We start from the raw sequence: 26335 nt of genomic DNA on the forward strand, positions 1-26335 counted from the left end.
GCCACCACCAAGAACCCAGCAAACCTCCACCGTGCGGTGGGATGGAGAACAAGGACAACACTCCCAGCCAACGCGCAACTAACCTCACGCACACGAGCGAGAAGGCGTGCAAGTGCGTCGCTGACTAGTCACGCAGTAGTTACAGATTGGATAAATCGCCTACTGCAGTTTACAATGCCTTCAACGCCAGATAGGTCTTGTGTTTTCTATATAGTTAAGACAGGAGATACTTGGTAAATGGAACATCTCTGGGGAGTAAATATGAAGAGCTGAAGCGGGCCTGCTGCTAGTAATTGGTTTCTTTGACACATATGAAAGTAATTTAACTTTTTTGAAAGAGAGGGAGCTTACTGCCCTTTTGTTTCTCTGAAGACAACTGCAAATCATCTAACATGCAGCATTTTCTATGGTTAAAAAAAAATTGAAAATAAAACAATGACTTCTTTTAGCTAGTCAGGCAGAGCCCTGTCGGGGAGCAGAGCATGAACCTTCCTGCATTAGGGCTGGACTTCAACCTGAGCTCTGCGGGCAGAGCTACGTCCTGACCCAGAAAGTGCTCTTCTCACCCCCAGAGTGGCGGTGACCCCCTCCAGCCACCGCTCCACAGAACTGGCTGGTCATTTTGGGAAAGCAGTTCAAAACCCAGCTGGAAATCAGACTCCCGGGGCTGCAGCAGCGCAGGCACCAGGGGAACCGAACTGAGCCATAGGTGCTGAGAGAAACCAGAACTAAGTTTTAGCATCTGTTATCATAGAATAATTTGGATTGGAAGGAACCTTAAAGGTTATCTAGTTCTATCCCCCTGCCCCGGGCAGGGACACCTCCCACCAGCCCAGGTTGCTCCAAGCCCCGTCCAACCTGGCCTTGAACCCCTCCAGGGATGGGGCAGCCACAGCTTCTCTGGGCAACCTGGGCCAGGGACTCACCACCCTCACAGCAAAGATTTTCTTCCTAATCTCTCATCTAAATCTTCCCTCTTCCAGTTTAAAACCATTCCCCCTCGTCCCATGGCTCCCCTCCCTGATCCAGAGTCCCTCCCCAGCTTTCCTGGAGCCCCTTTAGGGACTGGAAGGGGCTTTAAAGTGTCCCCGGAGCCTTCTCTTCTCCAGGCTGAACCCCCCAACTCTCTCAGCCTGTCCTCACAGCAGAGGGGCTCCCGCCCTTGGATCATCTTTGTGGCCTCCTCTGGCCCCACTCCAACAGATCCATGTCCTCCTTATGTTGGGGATCCCAGAGCTGGAGGCAGCACTGCAGGTGGGGGCTCACCAGAGCAGAATCAGAATTGTAAAGGGGCAGTCATCTTCTACGTGATCTCCCACTGCTTACACTCACTTCCCTGAGTGCCGAAGTGAAACGCCTTGTTCCAGCTCTGCTGCCTTGTGTCCTTCCTCTCCCTGGAGGGATTTGCTCCTTGGGATGGGGCTTGGCCACAGCAGAAACACACACAAGCCATGCAAGAAAGCAAGCGAGCAGATACCGTACCAACGGGCAGGGCACGCTCACCCCCACCAGGGCTGGTACACCTGGGTCCCCTTTGCTGCCTGCCATGCTACGGTCTCCCTGTTCGAAAAAACAACTGCTTGAGAGTTGAGAATGATAAAGGACACAGGAGTTACTCAGACACCCATGTTTCAGCAGAGGAGGAGGAGGACGGGTCCAGAACTTTACACCTCCTTTTCTGATGACACGGCAAGTCAGAGTTGTTTTACGGCAGGGAATTCACAGACACGTAGAGTCTGTCATCTGGGAAAGATCTTCTATACACAAACCAGAGGTTCACGTTTGTAACAGTGCGGTGAAAAAGATGAGGGTTAAATCATCCAGCATGTTGAGGGAGGAAAGGTGATCCATCAGAAATGCAATAATTAATTTAGTTCACATTCAATCTCCAAGCAAAGTAAAGCATATTGACTGAAGGAGCTTTTTGCTGGTAGAGCGGAGCTGTACGGCAGCTCTGGTTGCCATTGCTGCGCTGGCGGGGTGAGGAAAATCACGCGTTTAGGAAAGAAATGGGTCTTTTGGAGCACGCTGGAGGAGGTACCTGGCACTACTAGTTAGGTGCAGCTGAACTAGGGGCTAACAGCTACATTTAAGCAGTTTTAGTTCAGTAGTTGATAGGAATCATTCTTGCATCGTGAACCCTCAAAACATTTTCAGGAAAGGATCTCTCTGGTTTTAGTCATACAAAAAATAGTAATGAAGAGGAGGTAAATTTTACCAGGCCAGATAACTTCTTATAAACCAGTATAGATTCCCCCCACCTTTTTTTTTTTTTTTGTGGGCCCTACCAAAGGAAGGAGGGGCTCTGGAAGGGGACTTGGGAGATCCACCTTCCTCAGGCTCAAACACCAGGCGGTTTCCTGGAAAGCCTCTGTGTACCCGCTGCACGGTGGTGCCCGGGACGTGCCCGAGAGGGACAGATTGGAGCCAGGAGCTGCTGCCTCGGGTGGAGAAACATGGGGAGGTCTCTTCTCCCTCCCAGAGGCACTTCTTGTCATCCCGGGGAGCCCCAAACATCGCTGATCTTTGACAGCACTGAGATGCTATCAACTCCGACCCGCTTCCCCCACAGGAGAGCCGGAGCCGGGCTCATCCCTCGCTGGTTTTGCAGAGATGAAGGGATGGAGCTGACCTTGTTTTCAGATCATAGAATGTGTTGGGTTGGAAGGGACCTCTAAAGGCCATCTAGTCCAACCCCCCTGCAGTGAGCAGGGACATCTTCAACTAGATCAGGTTGCTCAGAGACTCATCAAGCCTGGCCTGGAATGTCTCCAGGGCTGGGGCCTCCACCACCTCTCCGGGCAACCTGGGCTGTCTCACCACCCTCATTGTAAAGAACTTCTTCCTCATGTCTAACCTAAACCTGCCCTGCTCTAGTTTAAAACCATTGCTCCTTGTCCTATTGTTAAGTGCCCTTGCCAACAGCCTCTCCCCAGCTTTCCTGTAGGCCCCCTTCAGGTACTGGAAGGCCGCTATAAGCTCTCCCTGGACCCTTCTCTTGTCCAGGCCGATCACCTCCCATCCGCTGTGTTGAGTTACTCCCTGATTCCAAACGTACTCAAAAGCCAGGCCGGCAGCTTCACCAGGGCATGCTATCTCCCGAGAAGAACATTACTGAAGCCCATTGTTCCCCACTACAATAAGAAGGTCTTTTACACAAAGATTCTTTATTTTTACTGCTGTGGCTTGCTCCCATCTGGCCAGAAAGGAGCCCTTACAGCGAGCAGTGAACTTCCAGCAGTTCAGATAAAACAAACCATTAAGAAAAGTGAGAAAACAATAACCATCTGCTTTGATTTACTGCGAAATAAAGAACTACCAAATCCTCCCTCCCTTTCCCTGGCTGCGAAGCCGCATCCCCTTTCAGTCCCGGCACCGGGCGCTTAGAAAGAGTGAAATAAAAGACGTACCACGGGACAAGGCTGATCCAGTCCGGGGGGACCTGGTTCCCCCTTCTGCCCTTTGGCTCCTTTTCTCCCCGGTATTCCTCGCTCACCCTGTTGGCACAACAGGAAAAATATCAGGAACAGGAGGGGGAACCCCTCGGCTTTAACTCGCATGGCACAGTGGAGCCCCCCACCTCGTCCAGAGCAGGGACGTTTGCATTAGTGAAACCTCAACCGAGTAATTAAATCACTGTGAAAAATCTCCAGTTAAAGCTGGGTGGAGATATTTTAATAGGTAATTTTATAACTGAATGAACTAAGTGACCGGTTTCTGCTAGAAACCAGGTTGGTATCTGACAGCAAGTGGGAGCACCAGCTTCCAGCCGCTGCCCCACGCTCAGCTGGGCTCCTGCCTCCGACTGGGCACCCCTTTATTTAAGGATCCCTGTAACAAAACCTTTGACTTGGATCCGTTTTCAACGTCTATAAACCAAAACTAGCGATTCTTCACAACCCAGAGCTGTCAGCCTGCTCCATTTGCCCACAATGGTTGCGCTGGGGGAGGCACAGGCTTGCAGAAAGCCCTTCCAAGTGGGTAGGAATTAACTGCCTGTCCTGCCCTACACTGGGACCACGCAAATATTTGTGCCGCAGAAGAAGCCTTACACCAGTGCCCTGAGAAATGCGGCCAGGCCGGAGAAGGAACCAGCACCCGGAGGAGCATCGCTGCCTGCCAAAAAGAGTGGCCAGTCCTGCCCCCACCAGCATCTCCACAGCCATAACGCACTCACCTTCTCGCCCCTTTCGCTTCTCTCTCCTTTCTCTCCTCTGAGACCTGGGAAACCCTATCATGACAATTTTTAAGGGGTGGCGAAAGAAAAAAAAGAGAGGTTTAAGTTTAGGGTGTGAATGTCCCGGCATCTCAAGTTCAACGTAAGCAACCTCCAGCGATCGACCCACCCTCCCGTGGTGAAGAATATGACATTTTCTTCCTGTTGACTTTGTCAGCAGTTTCTTGGGACAGCTAGTGCTTTACCTACCCCAGTAACATTACACCTATCAAGAGATTTTTGTTTCACTGAATCCAATACAAATGTTCTCAATTGGAAAGGGAAACCCCCGCAGCATCTTGAGCTGAGCGGTTACTGCTGTGCAGTGGAAGTTGTCCAGCAACTGGCATGAATTAAGCCCTTTCCTACAGACAGCGTTCTGCCGGCACTGCGTTTAAGGGACAGTAGTCCATACAGTGTTAGCTGCGTATCTTTCCAACAACCTCAAGCAATTTGATGGCGTGCCTGTTGTTCATGCTTCTACACATCACAATGTTTTCCATACTCACATCCAATCCTGGCTCTCCTGGCTTTCCCTGCAGTTATAAAAATAAAAATTAAGATGTGCCGTGTTGAGTTTGCTGTTCCAGGCAAACTTACATCCAGTTGGTGAAATACAGGGTAGTGACAGCATGGCTTTGCCCAACAGCCCCCAGGACTCGAGGGAAGCTCGGGATAGTGCCGGTACACCTGGCTCTACTGGTGTGGCTGGACCCACTGCGGCAGGGATTTTATCAGCCCTTATTTTGGGATTACACCACAACATCACTGCTCCTTTCCCACACCGACAATTACCTTCTCTCCTTTGGTACCGGGTAAACCGATGAGCCCTGGAGCGCCGGGGAGACCCTTAAGGAATAAAAGAAACAAGGCGTTGGGATGGCTGCTGTAAGGCAGGGTTCTGTCGATGGCTGGAAGTGAGATACAGGAAAACAACTCACAGCGGGTCCAGGGTCGCCATGGTCCCCCTTCTCACCGCTGTCACCTTTTTCTCCCTTTGCACCATCCAAGCCCTGCATAAAAGAAACGGCATCAACCAAGAAAACCTGGCAGCTCCGCCCAACAGCCAGCCCACGCATCTGCCGCCCCCTCCCACGTCTCTGGGATGCTTAAACCCGCCCTGCCCTTAACGTTTTCCTCTCTGCTGGACCGTATAAGAAAAGTGTTGAAAATAACAGCTTTAAGCCTCTGGGTTTGGAAACCCTGACTTGCATGTGCTGCCGGCCCTCAGGACTCCATGCTGGAGGAGGGGTTAAGATTGTAAATGTGTCTGGACGCAAAAAAAAGGCTTGTTTTCCAAAACGCCAACTGCTGAACAGCACAACCAAGGGATGTGTTGCCACAAACAGTGACAAAAAAAATCAGTTCTCAGAGCTGACAGGCCTTTGTGAGCCTGTAAATAATGCACTGGCAGCCTGGAAACAGTGGGTGACATTTAATTTATTGACTTACTTTAGGTCCCTGGATTCCTGGAGGACCCTGCGGGAAAGACAATGGTGCTTTTGAAAAAACAGAATTTAAAAACAAACCCCAAGGTTTGCTTCCCAAACCATTTCTTCCTCAAATTATGGGCTGACAATGGCCAAATATTTCTTTTTCAAGACAGGTGGCAGATCATTTGCTTCTGCCATGTCAGATCAGGGGGGAGACAAACTGAAAAGAACCGCTTTGTGTGACGTGCAATGATAAAGCTCTGCAACAGGAGCTCTGGGGGGCGAGAGCCCTGCAAGAGCTTTGCTGAAGCAAGTGACAGGAAGATTTGGAGGGCAGCCCCCTGCCACCACGCCCCCCCCGAGCCCCACAGGGCTGGGGACACTTCCCGGGTCATGAACGCCACCTGGTTTTGAACGTGGTCTCTCAAGGTGCATCTTGCACACAGCGGAGGCATCCTGACCTTCCTGATGCCCTCTTCAGACAGCTGCGTCAGAAACGCTCCGCGTGTTCCTCACCGCCCGCTTCCTCTCCCACCGCAACTGATGGCACAGACTTACCGACTTGGGCAAATTTGTGGGAATACAGACACCATCATGGAGGAAACAGCTTTTCCCATCCCACAGCGTTTTACCTTTTCCCCACCCCAAAGAGCAACTTGGATATTTGCAAAACGTGCCACAAACGCTGATATACTCTCCTAAATCAGGTGCTTCCATTCCTCCGAAGGCAGCACCCAATGCTGCAGATCTTCCCCAATTTTCTTCCCCCGTTTCACAGCAGTCCACAAGGATTAAACAGAGAAAACCACCCTCGTCCTTAACTAATCACATGCGATAACAATCTGCAGCAATGCTCAATTCCACGAGCCGCTTTCCAGAGTCCTACCATGGGGCCGGGTAATCCGGGGGGTCCGGGCTCAGGTATGATCTGCAGAAGGGAATTAAACAGCACATTAACGGGGCTGGGCAGAGGGAGGACAGTTCGGGAATGGAAACTTCACACAGCCCAGAATCAGGATTTTATGCCCTCTGATTTAATGGCTTTACTCAAAATACCTGCTAATCAAAGAGCTGCTTATAGGATTTATAAATAAATGAATCTAAGTAAGCACAGGAATCAAGCTAGCCTCTGAAATGAGAGGGGTGACCCACGCTACTCTCTGGATTTGCCAGTCGCAAAATGGATGTAACGGAAAATGATGCAGTTTTCTGCACAGACTGGAGGAAACCAGCCTTTTTGATTTAAAAAAAAACCACAAAACAAAAACATACAACAAAAACCCCAAAACCAAAAAAGCCAAAAAAACCCCCAAAATAGACTTCTCGTGTCATTAAAAAACAACCTACCAAAACCCACCACTTTTTACTCTTAAGCAAAAGGCGTGAATAACAAAAAAAGATACAGAAATCCTGTAAAACTGCAAGGAGCCCAATATGTTTTTAGAACAAAAGGTAATTGTAACAGCAGCATCCAATATCTCAGCCATCAATACAAAATCTGAAGTAACTTTGTGGCGCTGAGTTTGCAAAGTATTCTTCCCTAACAGATTAACCCCATTTGGACACATCTGAAAGTTCTTGTAGAAAACAGCTGGGTTTTGTTCCCCGCCGCTGATGGATATGGAACCGGTGGCTCTGGCTGCGCCCCCTGACTTCGCCTGATCCCGTGTCGGGAGGAGGTTTTATGGTGCCGGGATCTTACGTGATTATTCTGCAAACACGGTGACCCAGTGTCTCCTTTTTCTCCTCTGTCGCCTTTTGGCCCTTCTGCTCCCTAAAAGATAAAAGCATAACGCTGATGTGGTGCATCTTCCAGGGAAGCAAAAACGAGAGAAAAATACATTTGTCTTCCTCTAAACTCCAGCCTTGGCTCAAGCAAAGCTCTTGCTCATCCCCATGGGACTGTTTGAGACAAGGAGATTTTCTCCTCCTTCGTACTGGCTTCCATCACCTTCTGAATAAACCGTTACCACCATCATTAGCAAAGAAAATTCCAAGCTCCCGCATTCTCCAGCGCCGCAGTAAGGCGCTGTGGACAGGCCATTGCTTGGCTCAGCAAAGCCGGCCCCATCCACCGAGCGTTTGCAGAGACCAATCCATCAAAGAACCAAGCAGCAGATGTAGAGGGACAGAAAGAGGGGACGTACCGGTGGACCTGATAAGCCCATTTCTCCTGTCTCTCCCTTCTGTCCCATGATCCCCTCGCTGCCCTGGTCACCCTTTGCTCCTTTGGGACCCTGGAAGTTTACAGAAAACAACTTGCTTAGGAGAAAACTTTAAAAAAAACCAAACCACAACAGCCATTTCTGCCTTTCTTTTGTTTCTCTCCGTATTGCAGCACAAGCTCATGACAGCATGTTTTAACGTTAAAACTCACATACACCGATTTTGCAGGTGCAGCAGAATTTGCCTGTGCCGTAGCAGGAATCGCAGCCATTTCGGGTTGGGAAAGTTTATAACAGAATTTGAGACAGCTCTGACGAAGCACTCATAAAAGAAGCCCCATTAGCTCAGCAGATGTGGCCACGAGCAGCGTCTGGGTGCTCATGGCTGAGCAATGGGCAATTAGTTCAAGATTTGCTTTTCGCAGCACCGGCTCTCCCAGACACACAAATAAACTCCTTTTTAACTCGGCTCCTGCAAGGTCTCGCTCGATCCAGCCATGCCCCACGCACCTTTTCACCATCCAGCCCAGGTGGACCCGGCAAGCCCAGCTCTCCCTGGAGCGACACAAAAAAAAAAAAGGGAAGTTAAATCAAGAAATCATCTCAGGAAAGCATTTTGCAAGGAAATGAGTTATTCATGTGTATCAAATATTGGGGTTATGGGTTTGGCATTGCCAGGCTCAGGAGCAGCAGCAAGGAGGTTTCAGTGATGTGCCACAATTACCAGCTCATCCCAATTTGGGTAACACGGAGACCTCGAGAGGCACCAAAATCCTGCCCCATCCCATCCTTCCAAGTGATGCTTTTCTGCAAGTTAAATTCTTCTTTCAAAGACTACAGGTGGCTGCAGGTTACTGGCTGCTGCTTGTGCAGCGGGAGGGCAGTGCGGTCCTGCTTGGACACGGTGCCGGGGCACCAAGAGGTGCACGGAGGAGGGGGGTGGGATGGAGAGCGGCTTGGCACGGCCTTTGGGGCCGCGGGCCCCTCCTCACAACGGCTTCTCCCACTTACTTCTGCCTCCCACCGCCTGCAATGAGGAAATCTTGGAGGGCTGGGATTTCACCCAGCAGGAGTGGGACTAGGAGGTGGATTTGCTTCTGGGACAGCATCCTCTGGAAGAGGCTGGAGACCAGAGACAGGTCAACAAAACTTTGCCTTTTGTGTGAAAACCTCCATTTTCAGCCTGAGGAAGTGTTAAATAGCATTTTCTTTATCACGCATAGTCTCAAGCCCTGCAGCCAGCACTGCCTGCCTAATTTTGGCCTGGGAGACACTTGCTACGTGCAGAGCCGCTAATGAACACGTTACTCGCTACGAAACACCGTCTGCATGGCAGAGGTTGGGCTCACCTTGGGACCTGGAGCACCTTGGGGGCCCGGTGGCCCTGGGGGACCTGGCGAACCCTGAAACATAGCACACAAAGCGGGCATGAGCGTGACTAATAGGAACATGGCACGCTATCCCCGTGCTGCCAGGGACGGGTCGGGAGCAGCTCCTGGCTGCAATCTGCAACCAACACTGGAGTGACCCACGGCTGCCCAAGCACCACGAGGAGCTCTGCTGACACGAGGTGACTCAAGGGCCCCTCCGGCACAGGGGATGCTCATGCAAAAGAAAACACGGCCAGAGCCAGCCGGGTGCAGCAGTACGTGTGTTTAAGAGGCAAAATGCCTTTAGCTGGAGGCATAACCCCACACAGGATCCTCTTTTTGCGTTCTCCCCCCTCCATCCACGCAGGCCGGGGAGAAGCATCCTGCTGAAAACAGCAGCAACCGGCCAGGGAGGTGCAATTAAAGAGGGGAAACGAAGGAGTTTGTGTGAGCACTAACAGCAGGAAAACCTTGCGCACTTAAGGAAGGTGTTTTTCCTGGGCACTGCTGGGCTCAGAGACCATGAACTGCCTTGAGATGAACAACTATTTTGCAACTTGCAAATTATCTCAAACAGCAAAACTCATGGTCTCTCTCAGCTGAAAAACAGAACTGTATCATATCCCCAAGCACCTTTTTCCATGATTGTAAATACCGTTACATTTAATCACGCTGGAAGCCATGTAAAGCCACCCCTTTCCAAAGCTCTGTCCGGGAGACAGGTCAGTGAGCAAACACCAAAAATGGCTAATAAGCAGAAAAACGGCAAAATTAGCGATGTTCAGTGAGGTGCCCGTCAGCAATCTCCACATGCAGCACACAGGAGAGGGTCTGGGCCCAGCAAATGAAGTCCCCAGACATTTGATGGAGCCTCTCCAACCACCGCACTCCACAGACTCCGCTCACAAAGCTGCATGCCGTGCAGACATCTGGCAAACAGTAATTACCATCACTTTGTGTATCCCTGCAGCCTGTTATAAAACAATTAGGATGGTTCTCAAATGTGTCTGTAATTAAGTATTTATTCTATTCGGCTTCTTTCATCTTAACGAGAATGGCAGGGTGCTGCTGGGCCAGGCAGGTTAGGGCTCGGGCACCGTTCCCCATCCTCCTGCATCCCGACCGCTGCTTGCAGAGAAAACCGCTCCAGAGGATGCACAGCAAAAACAGCGGCTCCACACCGGGCTGCGGCACAGCAGGGGGGAATAACAGCCTGCAGTGGCAGCGGATAAGCCGTAATTTGGCTGAAAACACTCGTTGCATCAGGCATTTATGTCACGGGCTGCGTCAGGTTGCTTTTACCTGCAGAATATCAACTTGCATCCCACATCCTCGTTCCATGAGCCTGGTACCCAGCCTGAGTTCACAGCCTCCAGCTTTTGCCACCATTTTTGGTGGTACACCCTAAATATCTTCAGCCCTGCGGTATGATAAGCTCTTCCCTCCCAGCCAGCTCTGGGTTTTCTGGGTTTTTTCCAGCCACTTCCCATTAACCTGCAGGAATCAGCACGGCCCTGGTGTGGGACTTACCTTGAGCGCATCCAGGATTCGGCCGTCATAGTCGATCACTACAGTGTCGCCCTGCTCCCCTTTCAGGCCGGGGGGACCCTGCAACCGGGGACGAATCCTATTTAGTTTTTGCAGCATCTGAGAAGCCAGCGGTACGAAAGCAAAGACCCGACACCCAGGTGTTTGGGGGATTATCACCTTACAAACACCATCAGTTTCATCAATTCCGAGTCTGACAGCGGTAACTGCCGTTCAACCTAACCTCAGAAAGGCACACATCTCTGTAACTGAGAAATGCATAGAAATCCTCACTTGACTGCCCCTATTCACACTCCCCTCTCGCAAAATAAGGGTCACGGGATGGTCACGTTGATAAGAAAATTGGACTTGACTGCATTTCCCAGAGTTATCTCCCATGCCAGCATCTGGTACCTGCATAACAATTCGTTTAAGTATGTAGTATCTCTGTTTTCTAGCACTGAACTGATCCTGAAGCGATTCAACCGCTTACTAAGCAGACAGAGGTGGTGGGGAACAGCTCAGGTCGCGGCAAACACATGACTCCAAACTGAAAAAGAAAATCCCTGAGCATCCATACCCGGGGTCCGATGGAGCCGATTCCTCCCTTCTCACCAGGTTCACCCTGAAAAATAAAAATCACATTTTTTGGTTCAAAGAGACCAAGGAATATATAGGATATTTATCTTAAAAATACTGTAACTACATGAGATGCCAAGATGTGTTTTAGATTAAGAAAAAGTACGGCACCAACAAGGAACTGCTGCTCCTAGGCAAAAGGATAGAGATAGATTTGACTTCAGAACAAATATATTTTGCAAAAAATAATGTTAGTGTGAGCTTGTCAACAGTAAGAACTCCTCATTGCAGTGGGAGCAGAGTGTCCCGCTCACGACTGAGCTGCCGGTAACGGCGATGCCGCTCCCTGGCTCCGCTGGCGGCTCCCAGCGTGCCAAAATCCCCTCTTGGTGCTGAGCTTTTACACGGCTCTCCTTTGCTTTAGGCTGAATTTTGCGTGTGGAAAGTTTCAGCTCACACGTTTAAACCGTTTTTGAGGGCGAGTTTAAGGAAAAGGGCTATGCCAAATTTTTCCTTTTTTTTTTTTTTCCTTTTTCTCTTTTTTTTTTTTTTTCCTTCTCCCTTCCCCCCCTCCCCGTTTTTGTTTGGAAAGTTGGGAAGTTTTGGGAAGCTGTAGCGCTCCCACAGCAGGGACCTGAAACAAAGTTCAGGATCCAAAACCCAAACCTTTTGCCATACCCATGAAAATCCATTTGCTGGCCAAATTAAAGCTACCCCCCCAAAAAAAAAGTAAAAAATGGTAGAAATGCATAGACTCTCAATAGGAAAACTCAATTCAGCAGGTCCCGGGGGAACAAACCAACACTGCTACTATGGTTTTAGGAAAAAAATAAAATAAAATAAAATAAATGGCTAAGGGTCACCCGAGCCCACATTTCTGCATCATACACAGTTTCCCGCTCAACAAGGAGCCCCGGCTGCTCGATACAGAGAACGCGACTGGATGCAGAGCCTTCTAAACAAGAAGCAGCTGAGAGGGGACATAACAGCCCACGAATGCTGTCCGGGCCTCATCATCACCGCTCAACGGATCAAAACTGTCTCATTGCATTTCTTGGCAGTTGTGAAGGTCGGCGGAACGGGACGGCACGTAAGTGCTCTGGGCTTTGAAGCGGTACCGCAGCCAGCAATACACGGGATCAAAATGTGATCAGAGGTTTAGGGAAAAAAAAGAGGCAATTCAATGAAAAACATGTAAGGAGATGATTTTAAAAACTCTTATACTGATCTCTGCTTGAATCCAGCTTTCGTTAAATCACCAGGAAAAGGTAAAATACCTCTTAACATCCCCCTGTTTTGTTTCAGTTTGGGCATTTTATGAGCCTTTTAGAAGGCAAAGGCTTAAAACACCTACTCAGCCAAACCCCTCTGCCCCAGCAGCATCGTGCCCCGCTTCCCAGCTAATGGACATTTATTTACCTTGGGTCCTGGCAAGCCATCTGTGCCGTTCTCTCCCTTGGGACCCACGCTTCCTTTCTCTCCCTGAAAACAAGACAATTTCAACAGATGCTATAAAGGTAGGATAGAGAACACATTTCTTAGATTATAATTTTCTTGCTTTATCTCTGCTTTTACACACGAGTGAGCGAAGCTCTGCTTTTAGCCTGAAATACGTCACGTTGCCTAGGTGCAAAAGGGGAGTTTTTGAGATAAAAAATGAAGCTTTCAGGCTTAACAGTTTGGCTGCGGGTGGTATGTTCAGCCCTAAAGTTATCCCCAAAACTGCTGCACCTGGAGAAGACTCCCATGGAGAGCCTGCTGCACCCTGGTCTGGGCAGTGCAAACCCACATCCCCCAGGCTCCAGGCCACCCCCAGCAACACCCGGATTTATTTCTGCAAGAGGAGCCTCTAAATGGCAATTCCCTGCAATAGTCAACATGTTGCGCTTGCAAACTTCTCCCGGGCAGAGCTATCAATGCGAAGGAGTGGGTTCTCTTTCTCTTTTTTTTTGGGTTCTTTTTCCATGTCAGGGGAGAAATGTGCTTCTCAACCCAACTGTGATACTGTGCCAGGAAATCAGATAGCAAGAGATGCTGCCAAGCACATACATTAGATGGACACAGAGCAGAACATACCTTCGGGCCCATAAGTCCTGGTTCCCCGGGGATCCCATCATCACCCTGATGAAATAAAATATAAAAGGTGAAATACAAAGAGTGCTTACACATGTACCATTGGGACCCAACACATCATTTGACCCCATCGAGTGTTGCACAGACCTGAGACCCACTCAGGTTTGCAGGAGGCTGGGGGAAAGCTGCAGCAAGGAGCCCAGGAGGCTCCAGCGTGGTCCCCTGCTCCCACCCAGCTCTGCCTCCCCTGCTCCCAGGGCAGTGGATGGGCATCTCCCAGAATTTGCTTACAGCAGCCTGTGGGAAAAGTGCTCTCCCATCTTTGAGACAAATTAGATATTTAATCCATTCAGGCTTTTTGGGTCCCAAAGACCCCCTGCAAGCTGCCACCCATCCTCATGCACTTCACCACAAGTCACCAGCACGCCCATCTGCCAGGAGGAGATTTTCTTGTTTCACTTGTCATGCTTCGTTGTTCTCCTGGAGTAAAACCACTTTTTTAAGCCAAATTCCAGCCTGAAAAACACCCATGGCCACGTCTGTTTTGGGGCAGAGCAGTAAGAGGGAAAGGCTGGGCCCTGTCAGTGCTTTGGCTTCAGTTAAAGGCAGTGATTTATCCACTCCTTGATGGCACCACCAGAAGAAAATGTGGAGAGCTCGGACACGTGAATCTCCTGCAGACTTCAATGCCCGACCCAAGCAGTGTCCCTGTCCTTACAGAGTGGGCAATGCCACGAGACCCAGGTGCTGTGTAGTGATGCCCGTCCCAGGAACCTCAAGCCCATCCCGGGGGCCCCTGGGCAGATAACAGCCTCCAGGCGCTTCTTGGTTCAGCTTGAATTATTGGAGTGTAAGGGCTCAAAGACCTACTGCTTTGTTTGGCATTTGCTATTTTATTCTTTGTCTATTGGGCAGATGCGATTGCAGCTTCTGGCTTGCTTGTGGTAATGAAAACCAGGCTGCAGGCACAGCCGTGTCTGTGCTTTGGGGTCGCATGTGCGAGAAACCCCAGGGAACATGAGGGCAGGCTTGGTATGGCCAAACTTCAGTGGTCACAGCCATGGCCACTGCTTCTCCATCAGTCTCTGGCAATAGTTTCCCTAGTCAAGCACCACACAAAGCAAAGCAAAACAAAAAAAAAACCCAAACAAACAACAAACAAACAAAAAATCACTGTTTTACCTTTTTCCCTTGGATGCCGGGCTCACCCTTCAACAGCAACACACATGGAGAAGAAAGTTTAAGGACATAACAGAAAATAATAACAATCGTAAGGATACTCCAAATTAATGGCAAAGTTAAAATACTTGGCTTGTGCTGATCTTCTTTATCCCCGCCTCCAAATGCACGAAAGCACATTCCCACAGCACATCAGCTTCCAGCCCCCCATGGCTCCCTCCACCCCCACCCCAAGGTTTTACCATGGGCAGCGGTTGTGCTTTCTGTGTAGGCGACACATTCAGACAGACACTTGCAGCTCCAAGTCAATGGCTAATTTGATACCTTAAAATTCTTTGCCTGATCAATACAGATAAGTCCAGTGTGAAATAAGCATGTTTGCCTCCATTCCCCTTATGCAGCAATATTTCTAGAATTTGCGTTAAAATTAGACAGATAAGAAATTATTTATTACCCACCTTTGGTCCTGGAGGTCCCCTGGCACCCTGTCGAATGTAAGAGGAGTTGGTATATTTGTTTGACAATGGAGTATAACAGGATAAAAACATTTCCAAGAGTACTTCAATTCCCATGAAAAAAAAAAAAAAAAAAGAGCCAGATGCCAACTTCCCTTACTAATACAGCTGTAAGTTCTCTGTGCTCCCAGTAAATAATAAATATTTTTTTATGGTTTGTATATTTTAACATATAATAAGCACTTTTTTTATCCAACCTAGGCCTTAGTGAACTGGAGTTACAATGCCAGGAGGCCTCAGAGAAGCAGAAGTGGGGATACAGGAGCAGCAGATCCCTCCGGAGGAGCCCAAGGGGACAAAGACTGACCTCTTCTCCCCAGGGCACAGGTACCCCCGGACAAACATCCAGTTTAGGAAACATGTAATTTTCCATGGGTTTTCCCATAAGCAAGGGCACAAAACCACTTGCTGCAGTGAGCTGAAGAGCGATGTACAGTGTGGGGGGCTGAGGGACCCGCACACACGGGTGCTACCGGGCAATACTAACCAGGAGGCCGTCCTCTCCCGGCTCGCCTTTGAAGCCCTGCAAAAATGAAAAAGCCAACACTGAAACTATTATCCCTCATTCTCCAAAACGCTCAGCGATAATTAGGACGTTCAGTAGCATTGTGTTGCAGCCTATTTTTTTTATTAAATAAATTACCAGTGGTCTAGAGATTTGCAACAGGTCATCTGAAGGCTACAGATCAGGGAAGAGATCTCCTCTGGGTTTTTCCAGTTACAACCAGCACCCGTAAATACATGCTCCAGGTCCAGCTCTTTGCTCTGGAACTGGAGATGGAAGGTCCCCTCCTGCTCCCTTGGCCCCACGCCCCAAAGCTTTGCTGTATGACCAGTGCCATGGTTTGGTGGCCATCAGAGCCCAATGGCTGGCCCAGGCTGGGGACCCAGCGGTTGGGGTGACAGCACCAGGAAAGGGAACACCCTTCACCCTCCTCTCCCTAGCTGGGGTGGGAACTGCCCAGCATGTGCTCGCTGTGCATCTCCCGTCCTTACAGGGGGGCCTGGAGGTCCTCTTGGGCCATCTTTTCCCGTGTCGCCAGGAGGCCCCCGGGCACCTGGGGGTCCTGGCGGACCAGGGGGACCAGTGGCTCCATCTCGACCTTGATCACCCTGGAAGAAGTTCACACAGACATGGTGAGATGAAGCGGCGTTGGCAAGCGGTGGCTGTGACACATGCACTGCATATCCCTTAGCCATCCCAGAGGAATTTAATTACAGCTGCCAACCGGGAAGGCTGGGAGCTCATGGCTGCTTCATGCCCTTTGGGTCTGGTTCCTTAACCAGGATTTTGCTGAATGACTTCCAACGAGGTTTTATCTCATTAAGCCCTTGCCCAACGACTGTCTGCATGGAAACCACCAATTCGGCAGCACCCAGAAATAACCCAGACCCAACAACATGCCGGCATGGAGCATGCACACACTTCCATAGCTTAGTGCACCACACCAAAAAAAAAAAAAAAAAGTAGCATTTAGTAGTATCCTTTAAATACAGCCAAGGTCATATATTAGCATCCAGCTTAGCTCACACCCTGCGTTACTTGGATGCAAAGAAAAAAGCAGCAGCTGTATCTCGGTGTGACTGTGAAGGGCTGGTGGGTGCCTGCTCCAGAGGGGAGCATCCCGTGGGGTTCCACCACCCAGTTATCGGCTCCCGATCCACCGTCGGCCACCACAGCCCAGCCCCGGGGCTATGGCCGGGCACATCCATACAGCTGCACAATGGAAAACCTCACGGAAAGGCCATCTCATAAATCTTTTAGCAACATCTGGAAGGGTTACTACCGAGGCAGTACGAGGACTGTATTTAATATGTGGTCCACCCTCAAATCAGGGACAAGTGTGGGATTTTTCAGAAGTCCTTAAGTGACTTAGCAGCACAAATCCCACGGCCTTTCAACAAGATCTGTGCTCCTAAATCTCTTCCATAGTTTTTAAAAAAATCCTATTGCAAATGCTGAGTGCTGCATCTAATTAGGTCAAGTCAAGACTCTCCCACTGAATTTTGCCTAATTAAAACGTCACGTTTAGAGTGCGAGAATTTAGAGAACTCCAGCTTTAATGCATTTTATTTTACAACACCAGCACTGTTCATATGAACATTTATGGGACTCTGTTGCTTGATTCCAAATTCTCACAGAGAACCAAATGCAAAAACCCATCACTTTTACGTGTCTCTGCTTTGACAAAACTCCCCCTAAATTCCAATGGGGCATCACTCAAGCGCGCTCCCAACAAGCACCTCTGAATGTAGCCACGGTAGGGACAATTTAAAACAGCAAGAGTACACTATCAGCCAGCAAGAAACAAAAGCGACTCAAAGAATCACAGCAAAGCAGTGGCAGCAGACCCCACACATCTACCTTCAGCACTCGCCGGCTAAAGACAAGCTGATCGTTAGCCAGAAATCCGTGATTGAGCCGGGGAAAAACCATCTAGCCAGGTAAAGTGGGAGGCAGAAGAGGGAAGAGCAAGAATTTAAGATGAAAGCACAGCAGAAGAGCGAGTTTTAAAGCCTGTAACAACATATAACAACTTTTCCTTCATAATTGCTTGATGCATGAGGAAGAAATAGTCTAGGTAGCCAACAGCGGTTGTTTTAACATTCTGGATACACTGGAGCTTGGTAAGCAGTAAACAGAGGAAAACAAGTACCATTTCATTACTTTACTGCACAATAGGACATTCAAAGCAGCTGGGGTACAGAGGATTCCCCTACTGCAGGGCTTTCTACAGAATAAAGAGCATTATTCCAGTAAACCCCACAGGGGATACATCCCAGCATTTCTCCCGAGACCAAATATTATATTTTTTTTTTTTCAGGGCTAAAATGAATACTGATGTATTCCCTAGCCTGCAAAATGCAGATAAATCTCTCAGATTTATATGATGCAAAAACAATGCATTCAGACCATGTCAGCAGTCATTGCTATTGTCTTTTAGCCTTTCCACTTATCTATCTAGGGAGAAACAGTAAGACATTTCCTTTCTCAGGACGCTGCTTGCGTCTCCCTTTCCCCATCCATCCCTGCACACGTCTGCAGGAGGATCAAAGGGATGGCGCAAAGCTGCAAGAATCCCCGTGGGAACACACAGCACATCTTCCATGAGGATTTTGGAAGGTTTCTAAGGAACAAACCTCTTGTCCAAATTGCCCAAGGAGCTTTTAAACCTTTCACACCAGTAACAGATAACCCCCAAACTCAATTTTGGGGTGAATCTTGCACAGGCGAGCCCACCTCCTGCCCAGCCTCCCAGGACAGGCTTAGCAGCAGGCATGAGCAGGTACATCGAGCACAGATGTTCCAACAGTCATCTCAGAGAGGGAGGGGAAAAGCAAACTCAGATAGAAAAAACTAATCAACCTTGGAAAATAACCCCCTCCCCCCCAAGTTCTTCTTTCAAGCTGTAGAGAAAGGCTTTAGCTCAGTCCTCCCTTAAATACTGCCATTTTTGGGGAGGAACAATGCTGAAAATCCTGAGATTTTTGAAAACTAAGATGATGGCACATCGAAATTAACAGGGACACGGAGGCCTCGCGCTCAGCCAGGCCCTCCAGATACTGCAGAAGCCACCAGAAAGGCTCCACTGAGAGCAAAGGGGGTTGTGGTACACCCAAAGGACTTAGTTTTATGGCTTCTTACGTGCATGAAGATACACAAGAGCATTAAGTGGGATTTTCAGAAAAGCCAAATGAGTAAGACAGGAACTGAAACTTTTTTCTTACCCCTCAGATTGCTGAGCACCACCCAAGCACACACCTCCCAAGCCCGAACTACCTGCTTCCCTGGGAAATGACAATTCGCTTTTGCTCAGAGGCCAAATGCACTGTATCCCACCAAAACCAGCCGTCACACGTTTAATTTTAAACAATCCCTGTTTATATGGGGGGCCATGAACGGTGAACAGCCCTGAGGGCTATTAAATAGAGACACCATCTCTGGCCTAAGAAACACCCAGGCCACGGATAACCAGGTTCCAGGAGAGCAGGTAAGTGTGACGGAGTTACACATTCCTGCTCTGTACTTACACTCTCCCAATGCTTTTGGTCACGGGGCACTGGAATGCTGGCAATGTCCAGCTTTAGAGTACTGAATTTAGCCATTTCAACATAATGTTTCACAATAAAATAGAATAAAAATAATAATAATAAAAAAAAGAAGTATCCGTAGGTGTCTCTTGACTGCCACCATAAGCTGTGCAGGACACTTTCTGAGCTTGTATCTGCAACACAAGCTTGGCAAGCACTTACTGCAGAAAGAGGGGAAAAAGCTACTTTTCTATCTGCAGCCTAAACTCCAGCCCATCGCTACAGAGCCAGCTCCACCATGCCAGCGTTTAGTCCCACGGGAGCTCCAGATACAGGTGCAGATGTTACTGGTCCCATCTCCATCGGCGCTGGCCACTGAGCAGGAACATGCTGCCACTGGAGGCAAGGGCATTTCTCTCACAAGTTGAAGCCACTTTTCTCCCTCTCGAGAGCAAACTCAGGGCGGCTGCCACGCACCCTGTGCATCCGCTGTCCCTAATGTGCAAAAATGCATCAATCCCATCACCTGTCTCAACATCTGAACATCAGCAAGAACAAGATCCCACAAGCTAAGGTAATAAATCCAGAGCGGTCATCCCAGTGGCGGCTCAGGGAGTGAGCCTGGCTTATAAAAAACAATCCTTTTCAGGGGTGTAGCAATTTTAAGAGAGAAATACAAGCACAAGTATTAGGGCACAGCAGGCCCAGCCTTGGCATCATCCTGCTTCAACTCCCCCTCCTCCTCCCCAGCGCAGAAGGAATCTGCTCTTCTTTTCTCCCTGTACATACGCTCACACGCATTTTGTCAGTGTATTTGTGTATTTGAGTATGTTTATTGCCCATCCTGGTTACGTGGGGCTGCATAACAGCCTCCTCGATGTACGCACTAGCATTCAGTGCCTAAGACAAGCCGATGTGAACACCTTCCTCTGCTCTCCAAAATCACCCTCCAGCATCTGCATTCGTTGCACTCCCATGTGCAATAATTTTTTTGTCCACACTGGCAGCAGGTGTTTATTAAAGACAGAAAGGGAAGCAGCACAGACACGAACATATTCAGTAGCTCATCCCTAATTGCCTTCATCCCACTTCCACTGCAGACAGTCCCTCCAAAGCTGCCCCAAGCTTTATTCTCTTTTAATCTATCAGTCCTAGTGATAATATTTTTGCGTTCACTGACACACGCTATCCCCACTCCACCTCCCATAGACACACACATTTACGAGGGAGGCGGCACTGGATGTATTCCTAGTTATTTATCCTCCCGTTGATGCGATGACTTGCTGCGACACATCTTTCAAAATCAGCTAAACAAAGCCACCACTGAAACTGGAGGAAGAAGATAGATTAAATTAAGAAATAAAAAAAATAATCCAGGCCAGATGGTATTAAGAAGTTTCATATCCCATCCACAACTCCGAATGTCTGGAGACACAGAGGAAGCTATTTTCAAAGCCAGGCACCAGTTGTTAGACCCACTTGTGCACGGCTCTGCCAGGCTTGTTTCTCCCCCTTTCCTTCCAAATTGTTTCTGAGCCTTCCTCTTACTCTTGTGCAAAGACATAAATAAATCTAAAAGTAAAGCAAAATCCAGACAAATGCAGGAAAAAAAAAAAAAAAGAGGCACATATTTTTATCGGTAGATTAAAGCATAGGACAAGTGTTACCTTGAGAGCTGGCAGCTGCCCCTGCGAGTCTGGATGGAGCCTGGCCCCAGAGCATCTCCCACAGCACAAACAACGGCTGCGGCGGGAGGTGAGTTCCCACGTTATCCATCAGCACAAACCACCGGGGCTTTGGAGCCTGAGCATCTCCTCCAGCATCGCCCGAGTCACCAGCCCTAAAGTCATCCACAGCCCCAGGCAAGGAGTCAAAACTCACGCCCGTGTGCTGCTGAATCCCCTCTTAAAGCCTATTCTGAGTATGGGGGTGGGCACTTAGGCAAGGTTGAGATCTTATGCCGAGCCCCTCCTTAGCCACACAGGACATAATTCTATCGGAGAAATTTTAGGGGCTCTCAGAGCCCAAGGGTGACATTTCCAAAGGCACCCAAGGCAGTTGGGAGCTGCTTCAGAAAATGGCACCAACTTCAAAAAGTGACTTAACAGCCTCTAGGGGAAAAAAGAAAAACGACTCTGAGGCATCTCTGCCTGACGTTAACCGCTGAGGTCCTGGCTACTTTTCCAGCAATTGCATCTAAACCTACCAGCTGGCTCTCAGCTGCCAGCTCCGAATCTGGCCCCTGCATGGGGCTGGTACCCCAGCAACCCAGCACATCCCTACCATGAGGTTTCCAGCAGGTGCCCACGGCCAACGGCACTTCCATTATTGCGACAGAGCCCACCTCAGAACTACCACACACCCCGTGGTGAGCACTCCTGTCTCACCCCCAACATGGGAGACGTCACGTTACCCCTGCTGTTGCCAAAAGATTTTTCCTTCATCATACAGTTACTTTAAACCCTTTATTTTCAATTAAGGGCAGCCTACGCTCCCAGGCAGGCAGCTTAGGAACCTTCCATCCTGCACAACACCATGTTGGGCCTTTCCTTGGGACACCAGGTCTTACCACTGCACACTGGTGCTCTAATAACAAGAAATAAGGAGCACAGGTTCAAGAGAAACATGGAGTTTGTCTCCTACACTAGAAGAGGGGATCAGGGATAAAAAAAGCCCAGTAAAAGTGAAACCCTTCATGAGCTACCTGAAAGCCTTCAACTCTTGTTTCCCCATGGTCAAAGTTAGGAAAACCACCACCACAAAGAGCTCCAATGGCAAAATTAAACATTTCCAGAACTGTTACCATACCTCAGTTTGCAGCACCAAAGCTGCACAAAGCCTTGTTTAGTGCAGCGAGCAAACCCAACTGGATTTTAGAATAAATCGACGTGCTGTGTCACTACTTACCCTCGGGCCGATGTCCCCTGCTTCACCCTGCGCATCAGGCAAAACAGCAAGGGTCAGCTATTAGAGTTCACATTTCAACCACGAAGGACCAAGCGCGGGGTCAGCTGGACGCGGGAACAGCACACAAGGGAAGTGGCAAGAGTCCTATTGCTTAACGTATTCAAAACCAGGGAGGAGAAGGGCTTGAGACAACACAATAGGGAATGATTCTGCCCTGGCAGGCGATGAAACAGATAATAAATCAGAACTAGCGGACTGTTTCCAACTCTAAGGCTCCCCTAGCAACTGCTTATGTCCTACACATGCGAGGATTAACATCACTTTCAGTACAGCAACAACCTTCTTTGTCGTGGGAGGATGTCATGCAAACAGAGCAATGGAGCCCACAGCCTTGCTCTTGGAGAACAGCAAGAAGAGAGTTGCATGCCACTCTCCTAACCCTGAAGGGGTTACCAGGAACCCTACAGCATAGATGAGCTTTAAGGCCGTATTTATTCTTCCTACATTTTTGCAAATTCTTTCTGCCTTCCCCTTCCTGGGGCTTTTCCAAGAGCCACCTGAGGATGTGCGGTCACAGCTCCGCGTCCCAACAGAACCCAATGGTAACGTCATGCTGGCATATTGGGGTAATCTGAACTGAAAGAATTACAGCAGAAGGAAGATATAAAGTTGCTTCCCCAAAAGCCACAAGTTAACGCAGGCTTTACCTTTTCCCCTTTTGGTCCTGGAGGTCCCTGGAAATATAATAAGAAAGATCCGAGTCAAGAAACAGCAGAATCATCAATGCACACAACATCAAAACCACGGAGACTGCATTCATCGATTCACAAACCTGAGCCACATTCGCTACTATTTTAAGTTATACATGCTATTATTTTAAGTTATACACTGCTTCATACGAGCAGCACGCCACCAAAAAGCGCCAAGGAGGTCCTGCCTGGTCTTGCCAGGACAGAGGAGCAGGGAAGGACGAGGGCAGGGCAGGCAGCGTGACAGCCGCTCGCAAACATGTGACTCTAAATAGATGCAAGGGATTTCTTGAAGTATTAAATCACTTCTAGAAAAACACATGCTCAGCATATCATTACAACAATTATACATCTGTTTGAAATAAACAAGGAGGATGGGCTGCTTTCTTTGGCCTATTTGCTGAAGACATAAGTCATCTTCCCCCTGAGCGGCTTTCTGTAAGACAGGCGGGCAGAGACACGCTGCAGCCCCAAAGAGAAGCCGCAGAGCTGCGCTTTGATGTGCCTGCCCCACATCCTCCTTCCAGCACAGAAAAATACTGAATCTTGGGGTTCAGCCCAAATTATGGTGTTTGGCGAAGCAGGACCCAGTGGGGTGCAGTGGGGGAAGGTCAGCAGAGAGGCCGACAGCGGCAGCATCTGCATCCCCACGCAGCACCCCTCCTGCTGTTAATTTGGCTCTAAGCAAGGCTGCTGGCCCCTTGCTCTCATGGAAGAGATCATGAACAGTCTGGTTTGAGTTTGGCCATTTGATAAGTTAGCTTTTTCATGGAGATTTTTCCCTGCCCCTCACCCAGAAGTCTTGCTCCTGCCCGGTGCACAACTGGCATCCCCGTGCCTCCTAAAGGCAGCGGGCGCAGGAGCTCGGGTTTGCGCTGCTCTCCCATTGCGGGGTTTTGCTAATTTAAAGCCAATCCTGAGCACAGCAGTGTGAGCTGGCCTTCCTTTTTTTCCTTTCTAATGCTTTATTTCTAGATTTCTTTTCATTTACATTTGTCATCTTCAAGGGTAGGACAAAAACTAACCACAGCAACATACAGCTCTAACAAAACACTCCCCAGCTGGCTAGAAATAAGTATCTGGAATAACTTTTCGATTGCAAAGACTGAATGACTTCTGCCCACTTTGAAAATCCCGTTTGATTTAGGACCAGAGCTTGAAAAGATTTCAAATGGTGCCCTCTAGTGAATGTGGTGGAACAGAGTGGGGTTTGGACACAAAATACAGAGCTGCGACCTCCTGCAGCATCCATCCAGCTGAAGGAATCCGAGCTGGCCAGTGTTCATCTAGCGTAAAAATAGAAACGTTTGTCTTTCTGTAAAGTAAGTAAGAAAAGACTGGAGCACCTGAGTGTCCAAAGAGCTTCCAAGCAAAAAACAAAGTCAAGCAAACAGCTCATACAACGAAGTCCAGGCTGTTCCACAAAGTACTGCACAGACATGGGGCACTCTCAAGCACCTCCCACCCAGGCTCCTTTGGAGGCAAATGAACCCAGTTTGGGAACAATTATTCTTATGAATCCACTTTGTAGTGCCAGCAGCACGCAACCAAGATTATTGACTTTGCTCCTTCCAAGGTGCTACTGGAATTTATTTCCCAAACTTGCCCTGCCACCCATCTCCAGTGTCTCCGCTAGCCAAGGTGGTGCAGGAGGGGTAGAAGCAGCTGAGATGAGCTGACAGGTAAAGAAGAGCTCACCTCTAGCTCTGCCGGCCAGCCCTGGCTCGGAATTTAGAGTTGCACGTTACAAACCACAGAATCATTCTAAATACCATTTTGTCTCCTAAATAGTTATATATGTAGTAATAAACGAGTAATAATTGAGATTCTGTCTTTCTATTGCAGAGCAGCATGAATGAAGAAACATTACATTTGGCACTCCGTGCTACTTACTGGTTTGCCATCCAAACCAAGAGGCCCCTGAAAAGGGAAGGAAAAGACAGTATTATTAAAAAACCAAATAATAATAATAATAAAAAATCAATTTACAAACCTAGCAATATCGGTCATGCTCTGAAAGAGGCTCTACTTACGTACAGTACAATCTGTGGCTATGTTGTTTATATACCTAATCCTTCATCCATGCAATCCAGCAGGAAGGTTTCACAGAAGTACAGTGAGAGGCGTCAAACAATTTGCAGACTATGAAGGAGCGTGAGAGGAAGCGACAGGATTAGTGACAGGGACAGGGTGACACTGCTCTGGCACAGGGCTCGGGACTCGCTGAGGTTTTTAAAGACTCTAAGAGAGCAGCAGTAAAACGCGCCTGAGTTGGTTAAACTGAGCAGGTCCCGGGAGTGAGTCACGTCTACCTTAGACCTGAACCATCTGTTCTATCAAAAGGCCTTGCTGAAACTCTACCACTTTACCCAAGACGAGGGGATCGGCCATCACCCTCAGTCCATAATGGTAAATCTTACTGATGGGAAGGGGGCTCTTGCTGTGGAGGAAGGAAGAGTGCATCTGCCCCGTAGGCTGATTCCTGTGTGCTTTGCTCATCTGTAGTGATACAAAGCTGGAAATGTTGTATTTGCAGGACCAAGCACTTGGTCACCCCAGTTCTCCCCTTTCTAGGGTTGCTGCAGAAGCACACAGTAAATCAACATGATAAACTGTTATTTCCCCATTGTTTCTGGCATCCAGCCCTTAATTCACGTGAAGCCACTGAACGTATTGGGCCATACAAAACCCTGCTTTTGAGAAAGGACGCACATGGGGAGAGGAAGCACAGATGCTCTAAGGCCTGCAGACAAAACCAAAGCTGCCCCTGCTGTCAGCTGGAGCTGGCACTCGAGGATGAAGAGAAGCAGTTCAAAACTCAGTAGTTATGGTAAATCCCAGAACAACTGCATTCCCACCTACCCACGACCTGCTGCCTGAGAACTCAAAACCTTTCCTCATTCAAACCCAAAGAAGGCTCAGCCCTACAAACCGTTCCTGAACAGACACGCCATGACGGTTGCGAGTAAGCAAAGCCCTCGGACACCTGATTCGTTCCCAGACTTTCAATACGCTTTGCTGGGTGAGGACCCCCTCCGGATGGAGCCTGTCCCCACGGCAAAGCCTGAGCCATCACTGCAGCACGGTCCTGTGATCTCAAACCCAGCCCCAACTGCTGCAAATCCCAGGGCTACACTTGGAAAACAGTACCTTGGGATGAGCACCTGCTCCCTCTCCTGCCTGCCCAGCACAGCCACACGTCTGCGGCACAGGCACATCCTCCCGGCTCCCTCTGCAGAGGTGCTGGGCTGAAACACCTTCCCGAATTACAGCCCTGTAAACCTGGAGGACCGACCGAAGCAACTGTAGGTTGGACTACCACGTAATGCAACAACACAGCATCAAAGTTTTCTATATTTCTCAGGGAACCTATTAGGGTGAAGGTTTTTTTCCTTTCAGCTTAAATTTGTGAAAATTGAGCAACAAAGAGAAAGGTGTGTAAGAGAAGCCCAATGGCTGCATTAAAAATCGCATCCTTCCAGCTTACAGCTCTGGCCATCAATAAGGAATAAATCGGTCTGCAGGGGCTGTGGTGACTGGGCTTGGAATACAAAACCCTGGGACACGCGCAGCTCTGTGAGGAAAAAAGA

The 26335-nt window shown here is 48.9% G+C and overlaps 1 protein-coding gene across 2 annotated transcripts; it reads right to left on the reverse strand.

Annotated features, from left to right (window-relative positions):
- Positions 1-1186: 1186 nt before the first annotated feature.
- Positions 1187-24737, reverse strand: LOC134521867 (collagen alpha-1(XXIII) chain-like). Of its 2 annotated transcripts, XM_063348913.1 has the most exons (25): positions 24639-24737; positions 22704-22730; positions 21997-22023; positions 17423-17494; positions 16054-16170; positions 15545-15580; positions 15001-15027; positions 14546-14572; positions 13367-13411; positions 12710-12772; positions 11292-11336; positions 10715-10792; positions 10132-10155; positions 9164-9217; positions 8325-8369; positions 7797-7886; positions 7352-7423; positions 6536-6577; positions 5669-5695; positions 5158-5229; positions 5012-5065; positions 4726-4752; positions 4178-4231; positions 3411-3497; positions 1187-1560 (listed from the first exon to the last, which is right to left on the reverse strand). In XM_063348913.1, exons 4-25 carry the CDS (start codon positions 17492-17494, stop codon positions 1297-1299), a joined length of 1422 nt encoding a protein of 473 aa, XP_063204983.1. In that variant the 5' UTR covers positions 21997-22023; positions 22704-22730; positions 24639-24737; the 3' UTR covers positions 1187-1296. The 2 variants fall into 2 exon arrangements, with proteins under 2 accessions (XP_063204983.1, XP_063204984.1); XM_063348914.1 differs by lacking the exon at positions 10132-10155.
- Positions 24738-26335: the final 1598 nt, after the last annotated feature.

This window comes from Chroicocephalus ridibundus, chromosome 11 (assembly GCF_963924245.1).
Source record: "Chroicocephalus ridibundus chromosome 11, bChrRid1.1, whole genome shotgun sequence".
Classification (NCBI taxonomy): domain Eukaryota; kingdom Metazoa; phylum Chordata; class Aves; order Charadriiformes; family Laridae; genus Chroicocephalus; species Chroicocephalus ridibundus.